The sequence below is a fragment of the Dryobates pubescens genome, chromosome 19 (genome assembly GCF_014839835.1).
Source record: "Dryobates pubescens isolate bDryPub1 chromosome 19, bDryPub1.pri, whole genome shotgun sequence".
NCBI classification, from domain to species: domain Eukaryota; kingdom Metazoa; phylum Chordata; class Aves; order Piciformes; family Picidae; genus Dryobates; species Dryobates pubescens.
In genome coordinates this window covers 2944658-2961456 of record NC_071630.1, presented here as the reverse complement: position 1 = coordinate 2961456, position 16799 = coordinate 2944658, and the positions used below count along the sequence as shown (strand labels likewise).

The following is a 16799-nucleotide window of genomic DNA, read 5'->3' as shown; positions in this document are numbered from 1 at the left end:
TGGGGCAGGCAGGGTGCTGCTGGTGCTGGGGCAGGCAGGGTGCTGGTGGTGCTGGGGCAGGCAGGGTGCTGCTGATGCTGGGGCAGGCAGGGTGCTGGTGGTGCTGGGGCAGGCAGGGTGCTGCTGGGGCAGGCAGGGTGCTGCTGGTGCTGGGGCAGGCAGGGTGCTGCTGGTGCTGGGGCAGGCAGGGTGCTGCTGGTGCTGGGGCAGGCAGGGTGCTGGTGGTGCTGGGGCAGGCAGGGTGCTGCTGGTGCTGGGGCAGGCAGGGTGCTGGTGCAGGGGCAGGCAGGGTGCTGGTGCTGGGGCAGGCAGGGTGCTGCTGGGGCAGGCAGGGTGCTGCTGGTGCTGGGGCAGGCAGGGTGCTGGTGGTGCTGGGGCAGGCAGGGTGCTGCTGATGCTGGGGCAGGCAGGGTGCTGGTGGTGCTGGGGCAGGCAGGGTGCTGGTGGTGCTGGGGCAGGCAGGGTGGTGGGGCAGGCAGGGTGCTGCTGGGGCAGGCAGGGTGCTGCTGGTGCTGGGGCAGGCAGGGTGCTGCTGGTGCTGGGGCAGGCAGGGTGCTGCTGGTGCTGGGGCAGGCAGGGTGGTGGGGCAGGCAGGGTGCTGCTGGGGCAGGCAGGGTGCTGCTGGGGCAGGCAGGGTGCTGCTGGTGCTGGGGCAGGCAGGGTGCTGGTGGTGCTGGGGCAGGCAGGGTGCTGCTGGTGCTGGGGCAGGCAGGGTGCTGCTGGGGCAGGCAGGGTGCTGGTGCTGCTGGGGCAGGCAGGGTGCTGGTGGTGCTGGGGCAGGCAGGGTGCTGGTGGTGCTGGGGCAGGCAGGGTGGTGGGGCAGGCAGGGTGCTGCTGGGGCAGGCAGGGTGCTGGTGGTGCTGGGCCAGGCAGGGTGCTGGTGGTGCTGGGGCAGGCAGGGTGCTGGTGCTGCTGGGGCAGCAGCGCAGCTGAAGCGCTGTCAATAAGGAGCTGTTTGTTGTGCGCTGTCAGAGCCCCATTGAGGAGGGTCCCCCCCGCCCGGCTCCTCACCCCCGGGGCCGCACACTGCTCCTTTCTCCGGCACCCAGCTGGGCTGCCCGCGGGCCGGCCCCGCTCTGAGCCGCCGCTGCCTGCGCTCTGTCCCCGCAGGCCTACGAGTGGGCGCTGGAGGGGATGCGGCACCTGGCCGGCGTCAGCATGGAGGAGTGCGGCTCCGCCGAGCGCTGCGCCGCCGTCCTGCGCTGCCTGCAGAGCTACAAGGGGCAGCACCCCGACATCAGCGACGCCCGCTTCCAGGAGATGAAGGAGCTGGCCTGCGAGCTCAAGAGCGACCGCGGCCTCAAGCAGTGGCAGTTCGCCTGGGCCAAGTGCCAGGAGACCAAGCTGGTGTTCGAGAAGAAGCTGGAGGCGGCGCTGAGGACCAGGCGCTCGCTGGAGCGCGGGGCGGCGGCCGGGGAGCAGCCCGGGGCCGCCGGCGAGCCCCGCGGCGCGGCGCGGCGCAGGCACTCGGAAGGGGCCGCCCCCGCCGCCCCCTGGGACAGGACTTCCAGCGCCGCGGGGTCCCCCTGCCACAGCAGGCCCGGGGGCTCCCCAGGGCGGCCGAAAGAGAGAGCTCCTTCCTCCTCCTCCTCCTCCTCCTCCCTCAGCTGCCCCGGAGAGGTCCCTGCTGGGGAGGAGCTGCCCTGCCAAGCTGCTCCCGGCCCGCTCGCCGGCAGGGTCCCCTCAGCCTCCAGGTCTCCCAAGCTGCCCGAGGAGAAGCCAGACCTGGAGAACATCCTGGAAACGCTGGAGGTGAAGCCCTGCTGCGTGCCCACCCCAGCCCCCGGCAGGCTGCCTGCCAGGAGGGCGCTGAGGAAGGCGCAGAGCTTCGACCTGCCCTGCGGCGAGAGCCTGTGGCCCAGCTGCCAGCGGGCGCTGAGCGAGCCGGCCAGGTACGGCAACACCGGCGTCTTCATCAAGGGGCTGGAGGTGAGCAGCACCGAGCTGGTGGACAGGACCTTCGCCCTGAGGCAGCCAGCTGTGCACAGCTGGGCTGCTGACTGCCTGCTGGAGGGACAGAGGGGCTGCCCCCCCGCCGCCGAAGCCAAGAGCTGGGGCAGGTGAGTGGCCGGCAGGCTGCGAGCGGCTGAGGGGCAGCGGCTGAGGGGCAGCGGCTGAGGGGCAGCAGCTGGGCCCCCATGGCCTGGGACCCCGGGCAGGAGGCAGAGAGCAGATCTCAGGCAGGAGAAGGGAGTCTCTGAACACAGAACCACAGAATGTTAAGGGCTGGCAGGGACCCCAAGGCTCAGCCAGCTCCAAGCCCCTGCCATGGGCAGGGACACCTCACCCCACAGCAGGTTGCTCACAGCCACCTCCAGCCTGGCTGCAAACACCTCCAGGGCTGAGCAGGAGGCTTCCACCACCTCCCTGGGCAGCCTGGGCCAGGCTCTCACCACCCTCCTGGCCAACAACTTCTTCCTCGCAGCCAATCTCCAGCTCCCCACTTCTCCTTTTGCTCCATCCCCCCCCAGTCCTGTCCCTCCCTGGCACCCTCCAAAGTCCCTCCCCAGCTTTCTTGTAGGCCTCCAGAAGCAGCAAGCTGTGGCCCCCTCACTCTGGGACATGGTTTGGTAGCCATGGTGCTGTTGGGTTGATGATGATCATCTTGGAGGTCTTTTCCTACTTGAGAGTCCAACCCCACTGCCAGAGCAGGAGCCCCTGGAATGGGTCCCACAGGAATGCATCCAGAGGGGCGTTGAATGCCTCCAGAGCTGCCTCCAGAGCACTGCTGGCACTGGAGGGCCAGGGTTTGGGGTCCCAGCAGACCAGTGGGATGGTTGCAGTGGGAGAGCAGAAGCACAGAGCAGCATCCTGCACAACTCTGGAGGGGGCTGTGGGTGGGGGGCTGCTGCCCCAGCAGCAGTGTTTGTGTTGCCCTTCAGGACTGACATCTTGCTGTGGGTGACCAGCAGCTGGCTTGGCTCTTCTCTCTCCTTTTGAGGATCTCAGCTGCCTTGCTGGTCTCAACTGCAATGTTGCCCAGGCTAGGGAGAGCCCAGGGGTTGGAGGTGTTCCTGAGGGCGGTCACCAGGCAGGGCTTTGAGCTGCTCTGGGTGGAAAGGTAACCAAAAATGAAACAAATCAGTGGCAGGGATGAGAAATGGATACTGGATTTGGGGGGGAACCACAAAGCTCCTCCACTGCTTCTGCTCTGAGCAGGGTTGCTGGGGACAGGGAAATCCTCAGCACAGGGAGGACCAGGAGCTGATGGAGAGGCTCCAGAGGAGGCCAGGAGAATGCTCAGGGGCTTGGAGCAGCTCTGCTGGGAGGCCAGGCTGAGGGAGCTGGGGGTGTTCAGCCTGGAGAGGAGAAGGCTCCAGGGAGACCTCAGAGCAGCCTGCCAGGAGCTGAAGGGAGCTACAGGAGGGATGGAGAGAGACTGTTCCCCAAGGCCTGCAGGGCCAGGCCCAGGGGCAATGGCTTCAGCCTGGAGCAGAGCAGATTGAGACTGGATGTGAGGAACAAGTTCTGCAGCAGGAGGCTGCTGCAGCCCTGCCACAGGCTGCCCAGGGAGGTGGTTGAGGCCCCAGCCATGGAGATGTTCAAGGTGAGGCTGGAGAGGGCTGTGGGCAGCCTGCTCCAGCTGGGGATGTCCCTGCTGGGTGCAGGTTGGCCTGGATGAGCTCTGGAGCTCCCTTCTGGCCCGGGCCCTTCTGTGGTTCTGTGTCAGGGACCTCTGCAGTCCTTCCCCTGAGGCTCATCCCTTGCCCTGAGGTGGGAGCACCGCTGGGCACTGAGGCAATCCTGCTGCTGGATCCTCTGGCTGGGGGGAAGCCGAGAGGCAGGGCAGGGAGGAACACCTCGGAGTGGTTGCTGTGTGGTGCTGCACTGCCTCACAGTGGAAACCTCGAGTACCTCTGAGGGATCCCTTCAGAGGAGCTGCTGGGTGCTGGGGAAGCCACAGCAGCTTTGTTTCCCCCACCCCCCCGTGACTGGGACAGACCCAACAGCAGCTGGCCCCAGAGCCTGGGGTCCCCCTAGGCCAGCACCATCCCCCACAGCACCCCCAGACACCAGGCTGCCTGGCTCCTCCCCAGAGAAGTTCTGGGTCCTGCAGGGAGTGCAGCCCTTTGTGGGACACTGTTGTGTGTGGAAGAGGGGCTGGGGGGGCTCAGGTGTGTGTCCTGCTGAGGCTGGGTCAGGACCACCCCCAGCCTGGCTGGCTGAACAAAAAAGCCTGGCACAAAGTCCTTGGAGCAGCTCTGAGCTTTGCCAGTGCTCAGGGCCACAGCATCATAGAACAGTAGGGGTTGGAGGGGGCCTCTGGAGATCATCCACTCCAAGCCCCCTGCCAGGGCAGGGCACACAGGAACACAGCCAGGGTGGCTTGAAAGTCCCCAGAGCAGGAGGCTCCACAGCCTCTCTGGGCAGCCTGCTCCAGGCCTCCAGCAGCCTCACACCAAAGAAGTTTCTCCTCATGCTGGGGTGGAACCTGCTGGGCTCCAGCTCATCCCCAGTGCCCCTTGTGCTGTCCCTGGGCACCACCCAGAAGAGCCTGGCACCTTCATCCTGGCACCCAGCCCTCAGACACTTATAGCCATTGATTATAGACATTGATCAGATCCCTCTCAGCCTTCTCCTCTCCAGACCAAACACCCCCAGGGCTCTCAGCCTTTCTCCACGGCAGAGCTCTTCCAGGCCCTTCAGCATCCTCACAGCCTCTGTGGGACTCTCTCCAGCAGTTCCTTGTCCCCCTCGGGCCAGGGAGCCCAGAACTGGACAGGGCACACCAGGGGCAGGCAGCTGGGCTGAGGGATCGCCCTCCTCCTCCTCCTCGGTGCTGGGTCTGCGGGAGCGCCTCCGCAGGGGCTGTGGCTCGGCAGGCAGCGCTGTGCCGCCGCAGCCCCCCGCCGGCTTTGTCTCCCGTCTGCAGCAAGCTGCGGCACATCATCGAGGAGATGGTGAGCACGGAGCGGGAGTACGTGCGCTCCCTCTGCTACATCATCGACAGCTACTTCCCCGAGATGGAGCGCCCGGACCTGCCGCAGGACCTGCGCGGCAAGCGCAGCGTCATCTTCGGCAACCTGGAGAAGCTCTACGGCTTCCACAGCCAGTACTTCCTGCGGGAGCTGGAGAGCTGCTGCAACCACCCGCTGCGCGTCAGCCACTGCTTCCTGCGACACGTAAGCCCCGCCGCTGGGCTGGGCTCTCCGGGGCGGGGCGGGGCGGGGCTCTCCGGGGCGGGGCGGGGCGGGGCTCTCCGGGGCGGGGCGGGGCGGGGCTCTCCGGGGCGGGGCTGGGCTCTCCTCGGTTGGGCTGAGCTGTCCTCTGGGCTGGGCGCTCCTCGGCGGGGCTGGGCTCTCCTCGGCGGGGCTGAGCTGTCCTCTGGGCTGAGCTCTCCTCGGCTAGGCTGAGCTGTCCTCTGGGCTGGGCGCTCCTCGGCGGGGCTGGGCTCTCCTCGGCGGGGCTGAGCTGTCCTCTGGGCTGAGCTCTCCTCGGCGGGGCTGAGCTGTCCTCTGGGCTGAGCTGTCCTCTGGGCTGAGTTGTCCTCTGGGCTGGGCGCTCCTCGGCGGGGCTGGGCGCTCCTCGGCGGGGCGGGGCTCTCCTGGGCGGGGCTGGGCGCTCCTCGGCGGGGCTGAGCTGTCCTCTGGGCTGGGCTCTCCTCGGCGGGGCTGGGCTGTCCTCTGGGCTGGGCTCTCCTCGGCGGGGCTGGGCTGTCCTCTGGGCTGGGCTCTCCTCGGCGGGGCTGGGCTCTCCTCGGCGGGGCTGGGCTGTCCTCTGGGCTGGGCTCTCCTCGGCGGGGCTGGGCTCTCCTCGGCGGGGCTGAGCTGTCCTCTGGGCTGGGCTCTCCTCGGCGGGGCTGGGCGCACCTCGGCTGGGCTGGGCTGGGCTTGGCTGGGCTGAGCGCTCCTCGGCGGGGCTGGGCGCACCTCAGCTGGGCTGGGCTGGGCTAGGCTGGGCTGGGCTCTCCTCTGCCTGGAAAGCTGGGCACTAAAAGTGCCCACTGCAGGGCACTCCACTGCTGCCCCTGGGAGCTGATCCCAGTGCCTGGCTGTGCCCAGGGGGAAATCTCTCCTGCTGGAGCTCAAGGGGAGTCTCCCCAGCAGGAACCTGCCCTCCTCACCCCTTGTCTCCTCCCTGGGGCTCCTTGCAGCCACCCTCCATGCACTGCTCCGTGCTGATAAGGTCTCCCCTAAGCCTTCTCCTCTCCAGGCTGAACCAGCCCAGCTCCTGCCAGCCTGAGCAGTTTGTCCCCTGGCAGCTCAAATGCTTGGTGGGACTGGGATGGCTTTGCAAGGCTTTGCCTTCACTGTTGCTGTTTGCTGCCAGAGAGACACTGCCAGGGAGGCCAAGTGTCTGCTCCTTAGAGCCCAGCTGCCTCTGCAGGGCCCTCCTCACCCTGGCTGCTCTCTGTGCTGTCCCTGTGCAACAGCTCTGAGTGGAGAGCTGCAGACCTGCTGCCCTTCCTGGGCAGGGCTGCTGGGGGGAAGCCTGGGGCTCTGCTCTTGAGCTCAGCTGTTCCATGCCTTGGCTGCTACCAGCTGAACAGCTCCTGTTGGGCTGCTGGGGGGGCAACAGAAGAGTGGGATCAGAAAGTCCTAATTGCTGCAGCAGCAGGAGGGCAAAGACCACTCCCAGAAGGAAAACCACTCCTGGTATCTCCCAGGAGCAGCCTGCCCAGGGCAGAACGCACTACAGTGACCCAGCCAAGGCCATGGCTGCCACTGTGTGCTGGCTGTGGCCCACAGCGGGTGGGGGTGGCTGACAGGGGGTGGCAGTGGCTCCCAGGGGGTGGCAGTGGCTCTCAGGGGGTGGCTGTGGCTGACAGGGGGTGGGGGTGGCTGACAGGGGGTGGCTGTGGCTGACAGGGGGTGGGGGTGGCTGACAGGGGGTGGGGGTGGCTGACAGGGGGTGGCAGTGGCTGACAGGGGGTGGCAGTGGCTGACAGGGGGTGGCGGTGGCTGACAGGGGGTGGGGGTGGCTGACAGGGGGTGGGGGTGGCTGACAGGGGGTGGCTGTGGCTGACAGGGGGTGGCTGTGGCTCTCAGGGGGTGGCAGTGGCTCCCAGGGGGTGGCTGTGGCTGACAGGGGGTGGCAGTGGCTGACAGGGGGTGGCTGTGGCTGACAGGGGGTGGGGGTGGCTGACAGGGGTTGGCTGTGGCTGACAGGGGGTGGCAGTGGCTGACAGGGGGTGGCTGTGGCTGACAGGGGGTGGGGGTGGCTGACAGGGGGTGGCTGTGGCTGACAGGGGGTGGGGGTGGCTCACAGGGGGTGGCTGTGGCTGACAGGGGGTGGGGGTGGCTGACAGGGGGTGGCTGTGGCTGACAGGGGGTGGGGGTGGCTGACAGGGGGTGGGGGTGGCTGACAAGGGGTGGGGGTGGCTGACAGGGGGTGGCAGTGGCTGACAGGGGGTGGCAGTGGCTGACAGGGGGATGGCTGTGGCTGACAGGGGGATGGCTGTGGCTGACAGGGGGATGGCTGAGGCTGACAGGGGGTGGTGGTGGCTGACAGGGGGTGGCAGTGGCTGACAGGGGGTGGCTGTGGCTGACAGGGGGTGGCAGTGGCTCTCAGGGGGTGGTTGTGGCTGACAGGGGGTGGCTGTGGCTCTCAGGGGGTGGCTGTGGCTGACAGGGGGTGGCTGTGGCTCTCAGGGGGTGGCTGTGGCTGACAGGGGGTGGCTGTGGCTGACAGGGGGTGGCAGTGGCTGACAGGGGGTGGCTGTGGCTGACAGGGGGTGGCAGTGGCTCTCAGGGGGTGGTTGTGGCTGACAGGGGGTGGCTGTGGCTCTCAGGGGGTGGCTGTGGCTGACAGGGGGTGGGGGTGGCTGACAGGGGGTGGCTGTGTCTTGCAGAAGGACCAGTTCGGGATGTACGCTCTGTACAGCAAGAACAAGCCCAAGTCGGACGCGCTGCTGGCCAGCCATGGGAACAGCTTCTTCAAGGTAAGGCCCAGCACCTGCACCACCCTTCTGCTGCCCCTGGCCTCCCTGAGCTGCCCAGCTGGAGGCCCAGCACAGCCTCTTCTCCTGGCACAGCTCTCTGCTGGCCCGGGGGGCAGAGGGGTGCTGAGTGGAAGGGAGCCCAGCACACAGAGTCACAGAATAACCAGCTCAGAGCTCAGCAAGTCCAACCTGTGACACAGCACCCAACACCCCCTGAGCACTCAACATGGCTCCAAGTGCCACATCCAAGCCTTTTCTGAACCCCTCCAGGGATGGGGACTCCACCACCTCCCTGGGCAGCACATTCTCACAATGTGGTGAGGCTACAGCTGCAGCTCTGTGCCCAGCTCTGGAGCCTCTGTGCCAGGAAGGCTCTGGAGGGGCTGGAAGGTGTCCAGAGCAGGGCCAGGAGGGGGAGCAGAGGGCTGGAGCTGCTCTGCTCTGAGCACAGCCTGAGAGAGTTGGGGTTGTGCAGGCTGCAGAGGAGAAGGCTCCAGGGAGACCTTCTGGTGGCCTTCCAGGAGCTGCAGGGGGCTGCAGGAAAGCTGGGGAGGGACTTTGGAGGGTGCCAGGGAGGGCCAGGAGTGGGGGGGATGGAGCAAAAGGAGAAGTGGGGAGCTGGAGATTGGCTGTGAGGAAGAAGTTGTTGGGCAGGAGGGTGGTGAGAGCCTGGCCCAGGCTGCCCAGGGAGGTGGTGGAAGCCTCCTGCTCAGCCCTGGAGGTGTTTGCAGCCAGGCTGGAGGTGGCTGTGAGCAACCTGCTGTGGGGTGAGGTGTCCCTGCCCATGGCAGGGGCTGGGAGCTGGCTGAGCCTTGAGCTCCCTTCCAGCGCTGGGGTTCCAGTGGCCAATTCTCTTTCTGTGAGGAACTTTCTCCTCCCCTCAAGCCTAAACTGCCCCTGGAGCAGCTTGAGTCCGTGTCCACAGCAGCACTGCTGCTGGTTGCCTCTCGCTGTCCCAGGCAGGGCTGCAGGCTGGGGCTCGGGGCGGGCGGCTGCCACCCTCACGCCGCTGCCGTTCCCAGTTCAAGCAGGTGCAGCTTGGGGACAAGATGGACCTGGCCTCCTACCTGCTGAAACCCATCCAGAGGATGAGCAAGTACGCCCTGCTGCTGAAGGACCTCACCAAGGCGTGCAGCGAGGCGCAGGAGCAGGAGCTGGGCTACCTGCGCGCCGCCCAGGAGATGGTGAAGTTCCAGCTGCGCCACGGCAACGACCTGCTGGCCATGGACGCCATCCGCGACTGCGACGTGGGTCCCCCTGCCCCCCAGCCCCTTCCCCCTCCCCAGGCCTGGGGGCTTTGGATGGGGGGGGGGGGTGAGCTCCCCTCCCCCCCCCCCCCCAGCTCAGCCTGCCCCCATGGCCGGGGTGCCGCCTGCCGGCACAGGGTGGGCGCGGGAGGGCGCGGGGGGCTCCGCTGGGGCAGCTGCTGGGCACACTCCCAGCTGCTTGCTGGGGAGGTGAGGCAGCCTGGCAGCCCTTGCAGCTGCTGTCCTGCTGGGCCCTCTCATCTCTTGTGAGCTGGGGAGAGGGCTCTCAGGCAGCTTCTTAGGCTGCTTTGGGGAGGGACCTGTCAAGGTCATCCAGTCCGACCTCGCTGCAGGCACCAGGGGCAGCTGCAGCCAGAGCCCCCAGACAGCCTCACCTGCACTGCTGCCAGCCATGGGGCAGCTCCCACCTCTCTGGGCAGCCTCAGCCAGGCTCTTCCCACCCTCAGTGTCAAATATTTCTCCTCTCCACCCTGCATCTCTCTCTTCCATTGCAAACCATCCCCCCCTGGCCCTGCTCCAAACACTCCCGGTCTGACAGCTCCCTTTTCCAAGAGGGGATGTAAGCTGAAGGTGATGCCCCAGGGCTAGGCCAAAAGCAGCTAGGTGGCACTTCAGGGGGAAGCATGACCAGTGCAGCACTGGAGCAGGAGAAACCCCATGGCTCAGGCTGGAGGAAGCTGGCCCTGGGGCAGGGAGAGCTGCCTGCCCACCCCGGCAGTGTGACAGAGCTCCTTTCCTCTGCAGCTCTCCCCTGCCCCTTGTGCTAATGCTCTGCCTGCTGGGCCTTGTCCCAGATCTGCAGGGGGTGACAGCAGAGGGCCAGGTGTGGGCTGTGCCTGGGGGAGAGGTGCAGCTCTCCCCTGAGCTCTGGCACCGGGGCCCCTGGCAGTGCCACCCGGCCCTGCCTGCTGAAGAGCCCTTCTAAGGTGGCCGGGAGCCGCTGCTGCTCCACCAGCCGGGCCGCAGCCCCGTGGCTCCCCTGCTCTGCAGGCTGAGGCTGCCTGGCCCTGGTGCTGCTGCTGGGGTGGTGAGCAGCTTGCCCCTGTGTGCAGGTGAACCTGAAGGAGCAGGGGCAGCTGGTGAGGCAGGACGAGTTCACCGTCTGGCTGGGCCGCAGGAAGTGCCAGCGCCACGTCTTCCTCTTCGAGGACCTCATCCTCTTCAGCAAGCCCAAGAGGATCGAGGGTGGCTTCGATGTGTACATCTACAAGCATTCCATCAAGGTAAGGACAGCCCTGCAGCTCCCCCTGCTGCACCGAGGGACCCTGCCTGCTGTCCCCGCGGCTGCCTGGCTCTGGAGGAGGCCAGCAGGAGGCCCTTCAGCAGCAGAGCTGCTCACACCGGGGCTAAGCCTTCTCCAGAAGAGAGTACTGCTGGCAGCAGTCAGTGCTGGGGGGTGTGGGGCCAGGATCTTCTGAGGGAAGGGCAGAGAGTGTCTGTGTGTCTCTGTGTGTGTCTGTGTGGCAGGGAGGTGGTGCTGGCCCTGGTGAAGCACCAGGAGCTCGGTGCCTGCGGTGTCACTGCTCAGCTGTGGCCAGCCCTGTGCCTGCCCAGACCCTCAGGCTCCATCCTGTTGGGTCTGCTGAGCTGGGGACAGCTCTGATACAGGGCACAGGCAGAGTTTCCCCTTCCTGCTCCTGCTGGAGTCCCACTTCATAGAATCACAGAATGGTTGGGATTGGAAGAGAGCTCTGGAGGTGGAGTCCAACCCCCTGGCAGGGCAGGGCACCCGGGGCAGGGCACACAGAACACATCCAGGGAGGGGCTGGAAGTCCCCAGAGAAGGAGACTCTACAACCTCTCTGGGCAGCCTGCTCCAGGCCTCCAGCAGCCTCACACCAAACAACTTTCTCTTCATGCTGAGGTGGAGCCTCCTGGGCTCCAGCTCATCCCCTTTGGTCCTTGTGCTGTCCCTGGGCACCACCCCAAGGAGCCTGGCACCTCCCTCCTGGCCACCAGCCCTCAGCTATTTATAGATCCCCTCTCAGCCTTCTCCTCTCCAGACCAAACACCCCCAGGGCTCTCAGCCTTCCTCCACAGCAGAGCTGTTCCAGGCCCTTCAGCATCCTCACAGCCTCTGCTGGACTCCCTCCAGCAGTTCCCTGTCCCCCTTGCCCTGGGGAGCCCAGAGCTGGGCACAGCCCTGCAGCTGTGGGCTCAGCAGGCAGAGCAGGGCAGGAGAACCTCCCCAGCCCTGCTGGCCACACTTCCCTTGCTGCTTTCTGAGTTGATTCTCCTGGAGGCCTGGAGAAAGTCCTGTGAGGAAAGGCTGAGGGAGCTGGGGGTGTTGAGGCTAGAGAAGGGGGGACAGAGGAGACCTTCTCACTCCCCACAAGTACTGAAAAGGGAGTTGTAGTCAGGTGGGGGTCAGGCTCTGCCCCCAGGCAACTAGGGACAGGCAAGAGGGCATGGCCTGAAGCTGTGCCAGGGTAGGTTTAGGTCAGATATTAGGAAGCCCTTCCTTACAGAGCTGAGGGCTCTGCAGCTGGGAGCAGCCTGAGGGAGCTGAGGGCTCTGGAGCAGCCTGAGGGAGCTGAGGGCTCTGGGGCTGGGAGCAGCCTGAGGGTGAGCTCCTTGCTGGTGCTGAAGCTGTGCAGGGTGATGCCCAGAGCCAGGCTCTGCTGGGGGCTGCCCAATGCCAGCACCAGGGGCAGTGGTGGAAGCTGAGGCAGAGGAAGCTCCATGGCAACAGGAGGAAAATGTTTCCCCTGTGAGGTGCCAGGGGCCTGGAGCAGGCTGCCCAGGGGGCTGTGGAGTCTCCCTCCCTGGAGACATTCAACCCCCCCTGGATGTGTTCCTGGGGGCCCTGCTCTGGGTGCTGCTGCTCTGGCAGGGGGCTGGGCCTGGAGGAGCTCTGGAGGTCCCTTCCAGCCCCTCACATCCTGTGGCTCTGTGTGATTCTCTTGTGGGGGCAGCAAAGCTGGGCCCAGGGCACAGCCTTGGCCTAGTGAACAATGTCTGTGCTGTCAGCCAGCCTCACTCCAGGCCACTGAAGCCAAGCTGGGGCAGCACAGCTCAGCTCTGGAGACACCAAAGCCAGGAGCAGCTGCAGGCTGCACACTGAGGCTGCAGCAAGCAGCTCTCAGCAAGCACAGCTGAAGGTCTCCTGGGTGATCCTGAGGGGAGCACAGGAGCAGCTTTGACCCCCAGAGGAGCTTCCAGCACTGCAGCATCCCAGCAGCTGAGCAGGGTTGGGAGGGACCTCTGGGGAAGCTTGGGAAGGGCAGGTTGGGAGCGGGGAGGATGTGCTCTGTGTGACCTGCTCCAGGTGGGGCTGGGACCCGATGAGCTCTGCAGGTCCCTCCCAGCCCCTGAGATCCTGTGGGATTCTGTGACCCCCCCCCGAGGTGTTTCCCAGCCCCGGTGGCTGCAGCTGCGCTGCTCTCCCCCTGCTGCTGCAGACTGCCGACGTGGGGCTGACGGAGAGCTGCGGGGACAGCGGGCTGCGCTTCGAGATCTGGTTCCGGCGCCGCAAGTCCAGCGACACCTACACGCTGCAGGCCAGCTCGGCCGACACCAAGCAGGCCTGGACGGCTGACATCGCCCGGATCCTCTGGCAGCAGGCGGCCCGCAACAAAGGTGCGGCTCCTTCCCGGGGCGCCTGTGCCGCCCGGCCTGCGGGAGCCCCCCGGAGGCTTGGAGCCTGGCGCGCAGGCGGCTCCTGCGCGGCCGGCGGCTCCCTGCGGCCCCTGCTGGCCGGCGGCCCCCGCGGCATGCGCTGGGCTCGGCTGGCCGTGGCCCTCCCCTGCCCCCCAGCCCTGCTCCCCAGCCCTGCCCCCCAGCCCTGCCCCCAGCCCTGCCCCCCAGCCCTGCCCCCCAGCCCTGCCCCCCAGCCCTGACCCCCAGCCCCGCTCCTCAGCAGCTTACAGTCACAGAATGGTTTGGGTTGGGAAAGACCTTTAAGGTCATCAGGTCCAGCCCGGCGCTGCCAGGGCACCACGTCCTGGCCCCCAGCACCAACGTCCTGGCCCCCAGCACCACGTCCTGGCCCCCAGCCCCACATTGTGGCCCTCAGCACCACAGCTCCAGGGCTTTGAAACCCCTCCTGGGCTGGGAACTCCACCACTGCCCTGGGCAGCCTGGGCCAGGCCTTGACAACCCTTTTGGGGGGCAAAGTGTTCCTCATGGCCAACCTAACCCCCCGCCCCGGTGCAACTTGAGGCCGTTTCTTTGTTCCTGTCTTGTTGCTTGGGATCAAAATCCGACCCCCCACCTCACCCCAGCCTCCTTTCAGGGAGCTGTAGAGGGCCAGAAGGTCTCCTCTCAGCCTCCTTTCCTCCAGGCTGCACAAGCCCAGGTCCCTCAGCTGCTCCTCACGAGAGCTGTGCCCTGGCCTCCTCACCAGCCCCACTGCCCTCGTGTGGGCACGCTTCAGTGTGACCAGCGCAGGCTCTCTGAGACTGCAGACACCCACCTGGCCTCCAGGAGAGGCCCAGGAGATACCAGCCCTGTGAGCTTGGGCTGTGCTCCTGAGAGGCCCCCTGCCCTCCAGGCTGCTGCTGGGGTGGCATCTGTCAGCTCGTGGTTTGGACAGCAACACTCTGTGCTGGGTTAGGAACTGGCTGGAGGCTGAGCCCAGAGAGTGATGGTGAATGGTGCCACAGGCAGCTGGCAGCCAGGCACCAGTGGTGTGCCCCAGGGAGCAGTGCTGGGCCCCAGCCTGGTCAATATCCTCATTGATGATCTGGATGAGGGGATGGAGTCAGCCAGCAGCAAGTTTGCAGCTGACAGCAAGCTGGGAGCAGATGTTGGTCAGTTAGAGGGTAGAAAGGCTCTGAAGAGGGACCTCGACCGACTGGACAGATGGGCAGAGGCCAACAGGATGGCATTTAACAAGTCCAAGTGCCAGGTGCTGCACTTTGGCCACAGCAACCCCATGCAGAGCTACAGGCTGGGGTCAGAGTGGCTGGAGAGCTGCCAAACAGCACCCAAACAGGGACCTGGGGGTGCTGATTGACAGCCACCTGAACATGAGCCAGCAGTGTGCCCAGGTGGCCAAGAGGGCCAATGGCATCCTGGCCTGCATTAGGAATAGTGTGGCCAGCAGGAACAGGGAGGTCATTGTGCCCCTGGACTCTGCATTGGTTAGGCCACACCTTGAGTCCTGTGTCCAGTTCTGGGCCCCTCAGTTTAAGAAGGACATTGAGAGACTTGAAGGTGTCCAGAGAAGGGCAACAAGGCTGGGGAGAGGCCTTGAGCACAGCCCTGTGAGGAGAGGCTGAGGGAGCTGGGGTTGCTTAGCCTGGAGAAGGATCAGAGGTGACCTCATTGCCCTCTACAACTACCTGAAAGGTGGTTGTAGCCAGGAAGGGGTTGGTCTCTTCTCCCAGGCAACCAGCACCAGAACAAGGGGACACAGTCTCAAGCTGTGCCAGGGGAGGTTTAGACTCGAGGTGAGGAGAAAGTTCTTCACCGAGCGAGTCGTTCGTCATTGGGATGTGCTGCCCAGGGAGGTGGTGGAGTCCCCAGCCCTGGAGGTGTTCAAGGGGAGATTGGACGTGGCACTTGGTGCCATGGTCTAGTCGTGAGGTCTGTTGGGACAGGTTGGACTTGATGATCCTTGGGGTCTCTTCCAACCTTAGTGATACTGTGAGACTGTGATCTGCCCGAGCCAGGCCGGCTGGGTGCCCGCCGCCCGCCCCAGGCTCCCCGCCCGGCAGGGGGCGCGCGGGCGGCGCAGCGGCGAGCCGCCGGCTGGGCCGGAGCAGGGCAGGGCTGCTTGTGCCTGCACCCCCCCAGGGCAAGGGCAGGGCTGGCTGGGGCAGCAGCAGCCTGGCCCAGGGGCTGAGGCCGTGGCTCTCGTCCCCCGCAGAGATCCGCATGCAGGAGATGGTCTCCATGGGGGTGGGCAACAAACCCTTCCTGGACATCCAGCCCAGCGAGGCAGCCATCAGCGACCGCGCCATCGACTACATCATGAAGGGCAGGGGTAGGTGCCGGCCCTGCCCGCCCCCTGGGCCAGCTGGCCGGGCCCGGTGCTGAGGGGGGGCTGGGGGCCCTCTGCCGGCAGGTGCCAGGACCAGAGCCTCCATCGCGGTGTCCCTCTTCGACCACTCCAAGCCCTACCAGAGGACGCAGGCGCAGCTCTCCGCCGGCAGCAGCCCCGCTGCCTACAGTCCTTCCTCCTCCTCTTCCTCCTCCCTGCTGGGACCCCTCAACCTCCACATGTACCTGGACCAGGCCCTGCTGCCCAGAGTGCTGGGCCCCGGCCGCCCCTTCGACGCCGGCGCCTGCATCGAGGAGGACGAGCTGGAGCACGAGACCAGCAGCCAGCCCTCGCTCAGTACGTGTGCCCCGGGGGGGGAGGCCTGGCCCTGCACCACACCAGCCTCACAGCGGGCCCTGTGCTGTGCCCATGCCCCCTCCCGTGCCAGCTCTGGCTTTGGCTTGCGTGGAGGGAGCTCCTGGGGGCGCAGGGGGTGGGCAGGGACCCGCAGCGTGCCCCTGGCGGAGGCTTGGTGCCGCACACTGGCCTTGGAGACAGCCGCTCCTGGCTCTGCCCTTGCCCTCACCAGCTTGGGCCACTGACCCCTTTGTCTTCTCCTTTGTGGCCTTCCCTGCCCAGTCTGTACCCACCCCCAGCCTCCCCTGGGGCCCTTCCCTGGCTTGGCTCATTGCCTGTGGCTTTGAGAGAGGCCCAGGCCAGGAGCGTGGCTTCTCTGTGGGCTGCTGTGGCCAGCAGCTCTGCAAGCAGATCCATTGGGATCTGGGGGATTGGAGGGGGAGCAGAGGGCTGGAGCAGCTCTGCTCTGAGGGCAGGCTGAGGGAGTTGGGACTCTACAGCCAGGAGACCTTCTGGTGGCCTGCCAGGAGCTGCAGGGGGCTGCAGGAAAGCTGGGGAGGGACTTTGGAGGGTGCCAGGGAGGGCCAGGACTGGGGGGGATGGAGCAAAAGGAGAAGTGGGGAGCTGGAGATTGGCTGTGAGGAAGAAGTTGTTGGCCAGGAGAGCCTGGCCCAGGCTGCCCAGGGAGGTGGTGGAAGCCTCCTCCTGATGCCTGGAGGTGTTTGCAGCCAGGCTGGAGGTGGCTGTGAGCAACCTGCTGTGGGGTGAGCTGTCCCTGCCCATGGCAGGGGCTTGGAGCTGGCTGAGCCCTGGGGTCCCTCCCAGCCCTGCCAGCTCTGGGGTTCCAGTGGCCAATTCTCTTTCTGTGAGGAACTTTCTCCTCACCTCAAGCCTAAACTGGTGGGCACAGAATGGGCTGGGAGGAGCCCTTCCCAGAGCAGAGCTCTCTTCCTCTCTGCCCCTCAGCCACTGAGAGCTCCGGGTCCTCTCACTGCATGTCGGGCAGCGGCTCCAGCGGCTCCGACAGTGGCTGCGTCTCCAGCGTCCCCCAGGAGAGCTTCTGCGATGAGCTGGGCTCTGCCCCCTGCAGCCCTCTGGGCCCCCAGCACCGCTCTGCCGTGGAGGAGAAGCCCAGGTTCCCCAGCAGCCAGTACATCTCTGCAGTAAGTGCTGCTGCTGCTGGCCACAGCTCTCTCTTGGCGCTGCCTGTCCCTGCCCCGCCGGCTGCGGCCGCCGCCGCTGCCAGGGCAGCTGAGGATGCTGCTTCGGGGCTCGGGGTGACGCTGGGGAAGTGACCTCTGCCCTCTCACAGAGACTCAGCTCCTCTGGGGCAGCCCCTCTCTTGTGGGAGCCCTCCCCCTGGCACG

The 16799-nt window shown here is 66.3% G+C and overlaps 1 protein-coding gene across 1 annotated transcript in view; it reads left to right on the top strand.

Moving 5' to 3' along the window:
- PLEKHG4 (pleckstrin homology and RhoGEF domain containing G4) overlaps positions 1-16799 on the top strand; it is a 97280-nt gene that overhangs the window by 80110 nt on the left and 371 nt on the right. The window contains exons 16-25 of the mRNA XM_054170292.1: positions 1111-1538; positions 1677-2060; positions 4874-5123; positions 7793-7882; positions 8905-9129; positions 10203-10373; positions 12551-12728; positions 14962-15078; positions 15160-15432; positions 16399-16508. Coding sequence (XP_054026267.1) covers positions 1111-1538; positions 1677-2060; positions 4874-5123; positions 7793-7882; positions 8905-9129; positions 10203-10373; positions 12551-12728; positions 14962-15078; positions 15160-15432; positions 16399-16508 — 2226 coding nt within the window. The remainder of the gene's footprint in view (positions 1-1110; positions 1539-1676; positions 2061-4873; positions 5124-7792; positions 7883-8904; positions 9130-10202; positions 10374-12550; positions 12729-14961; positions 15079-15159; positions 15433-16398; positions 16509-16799) is intronic.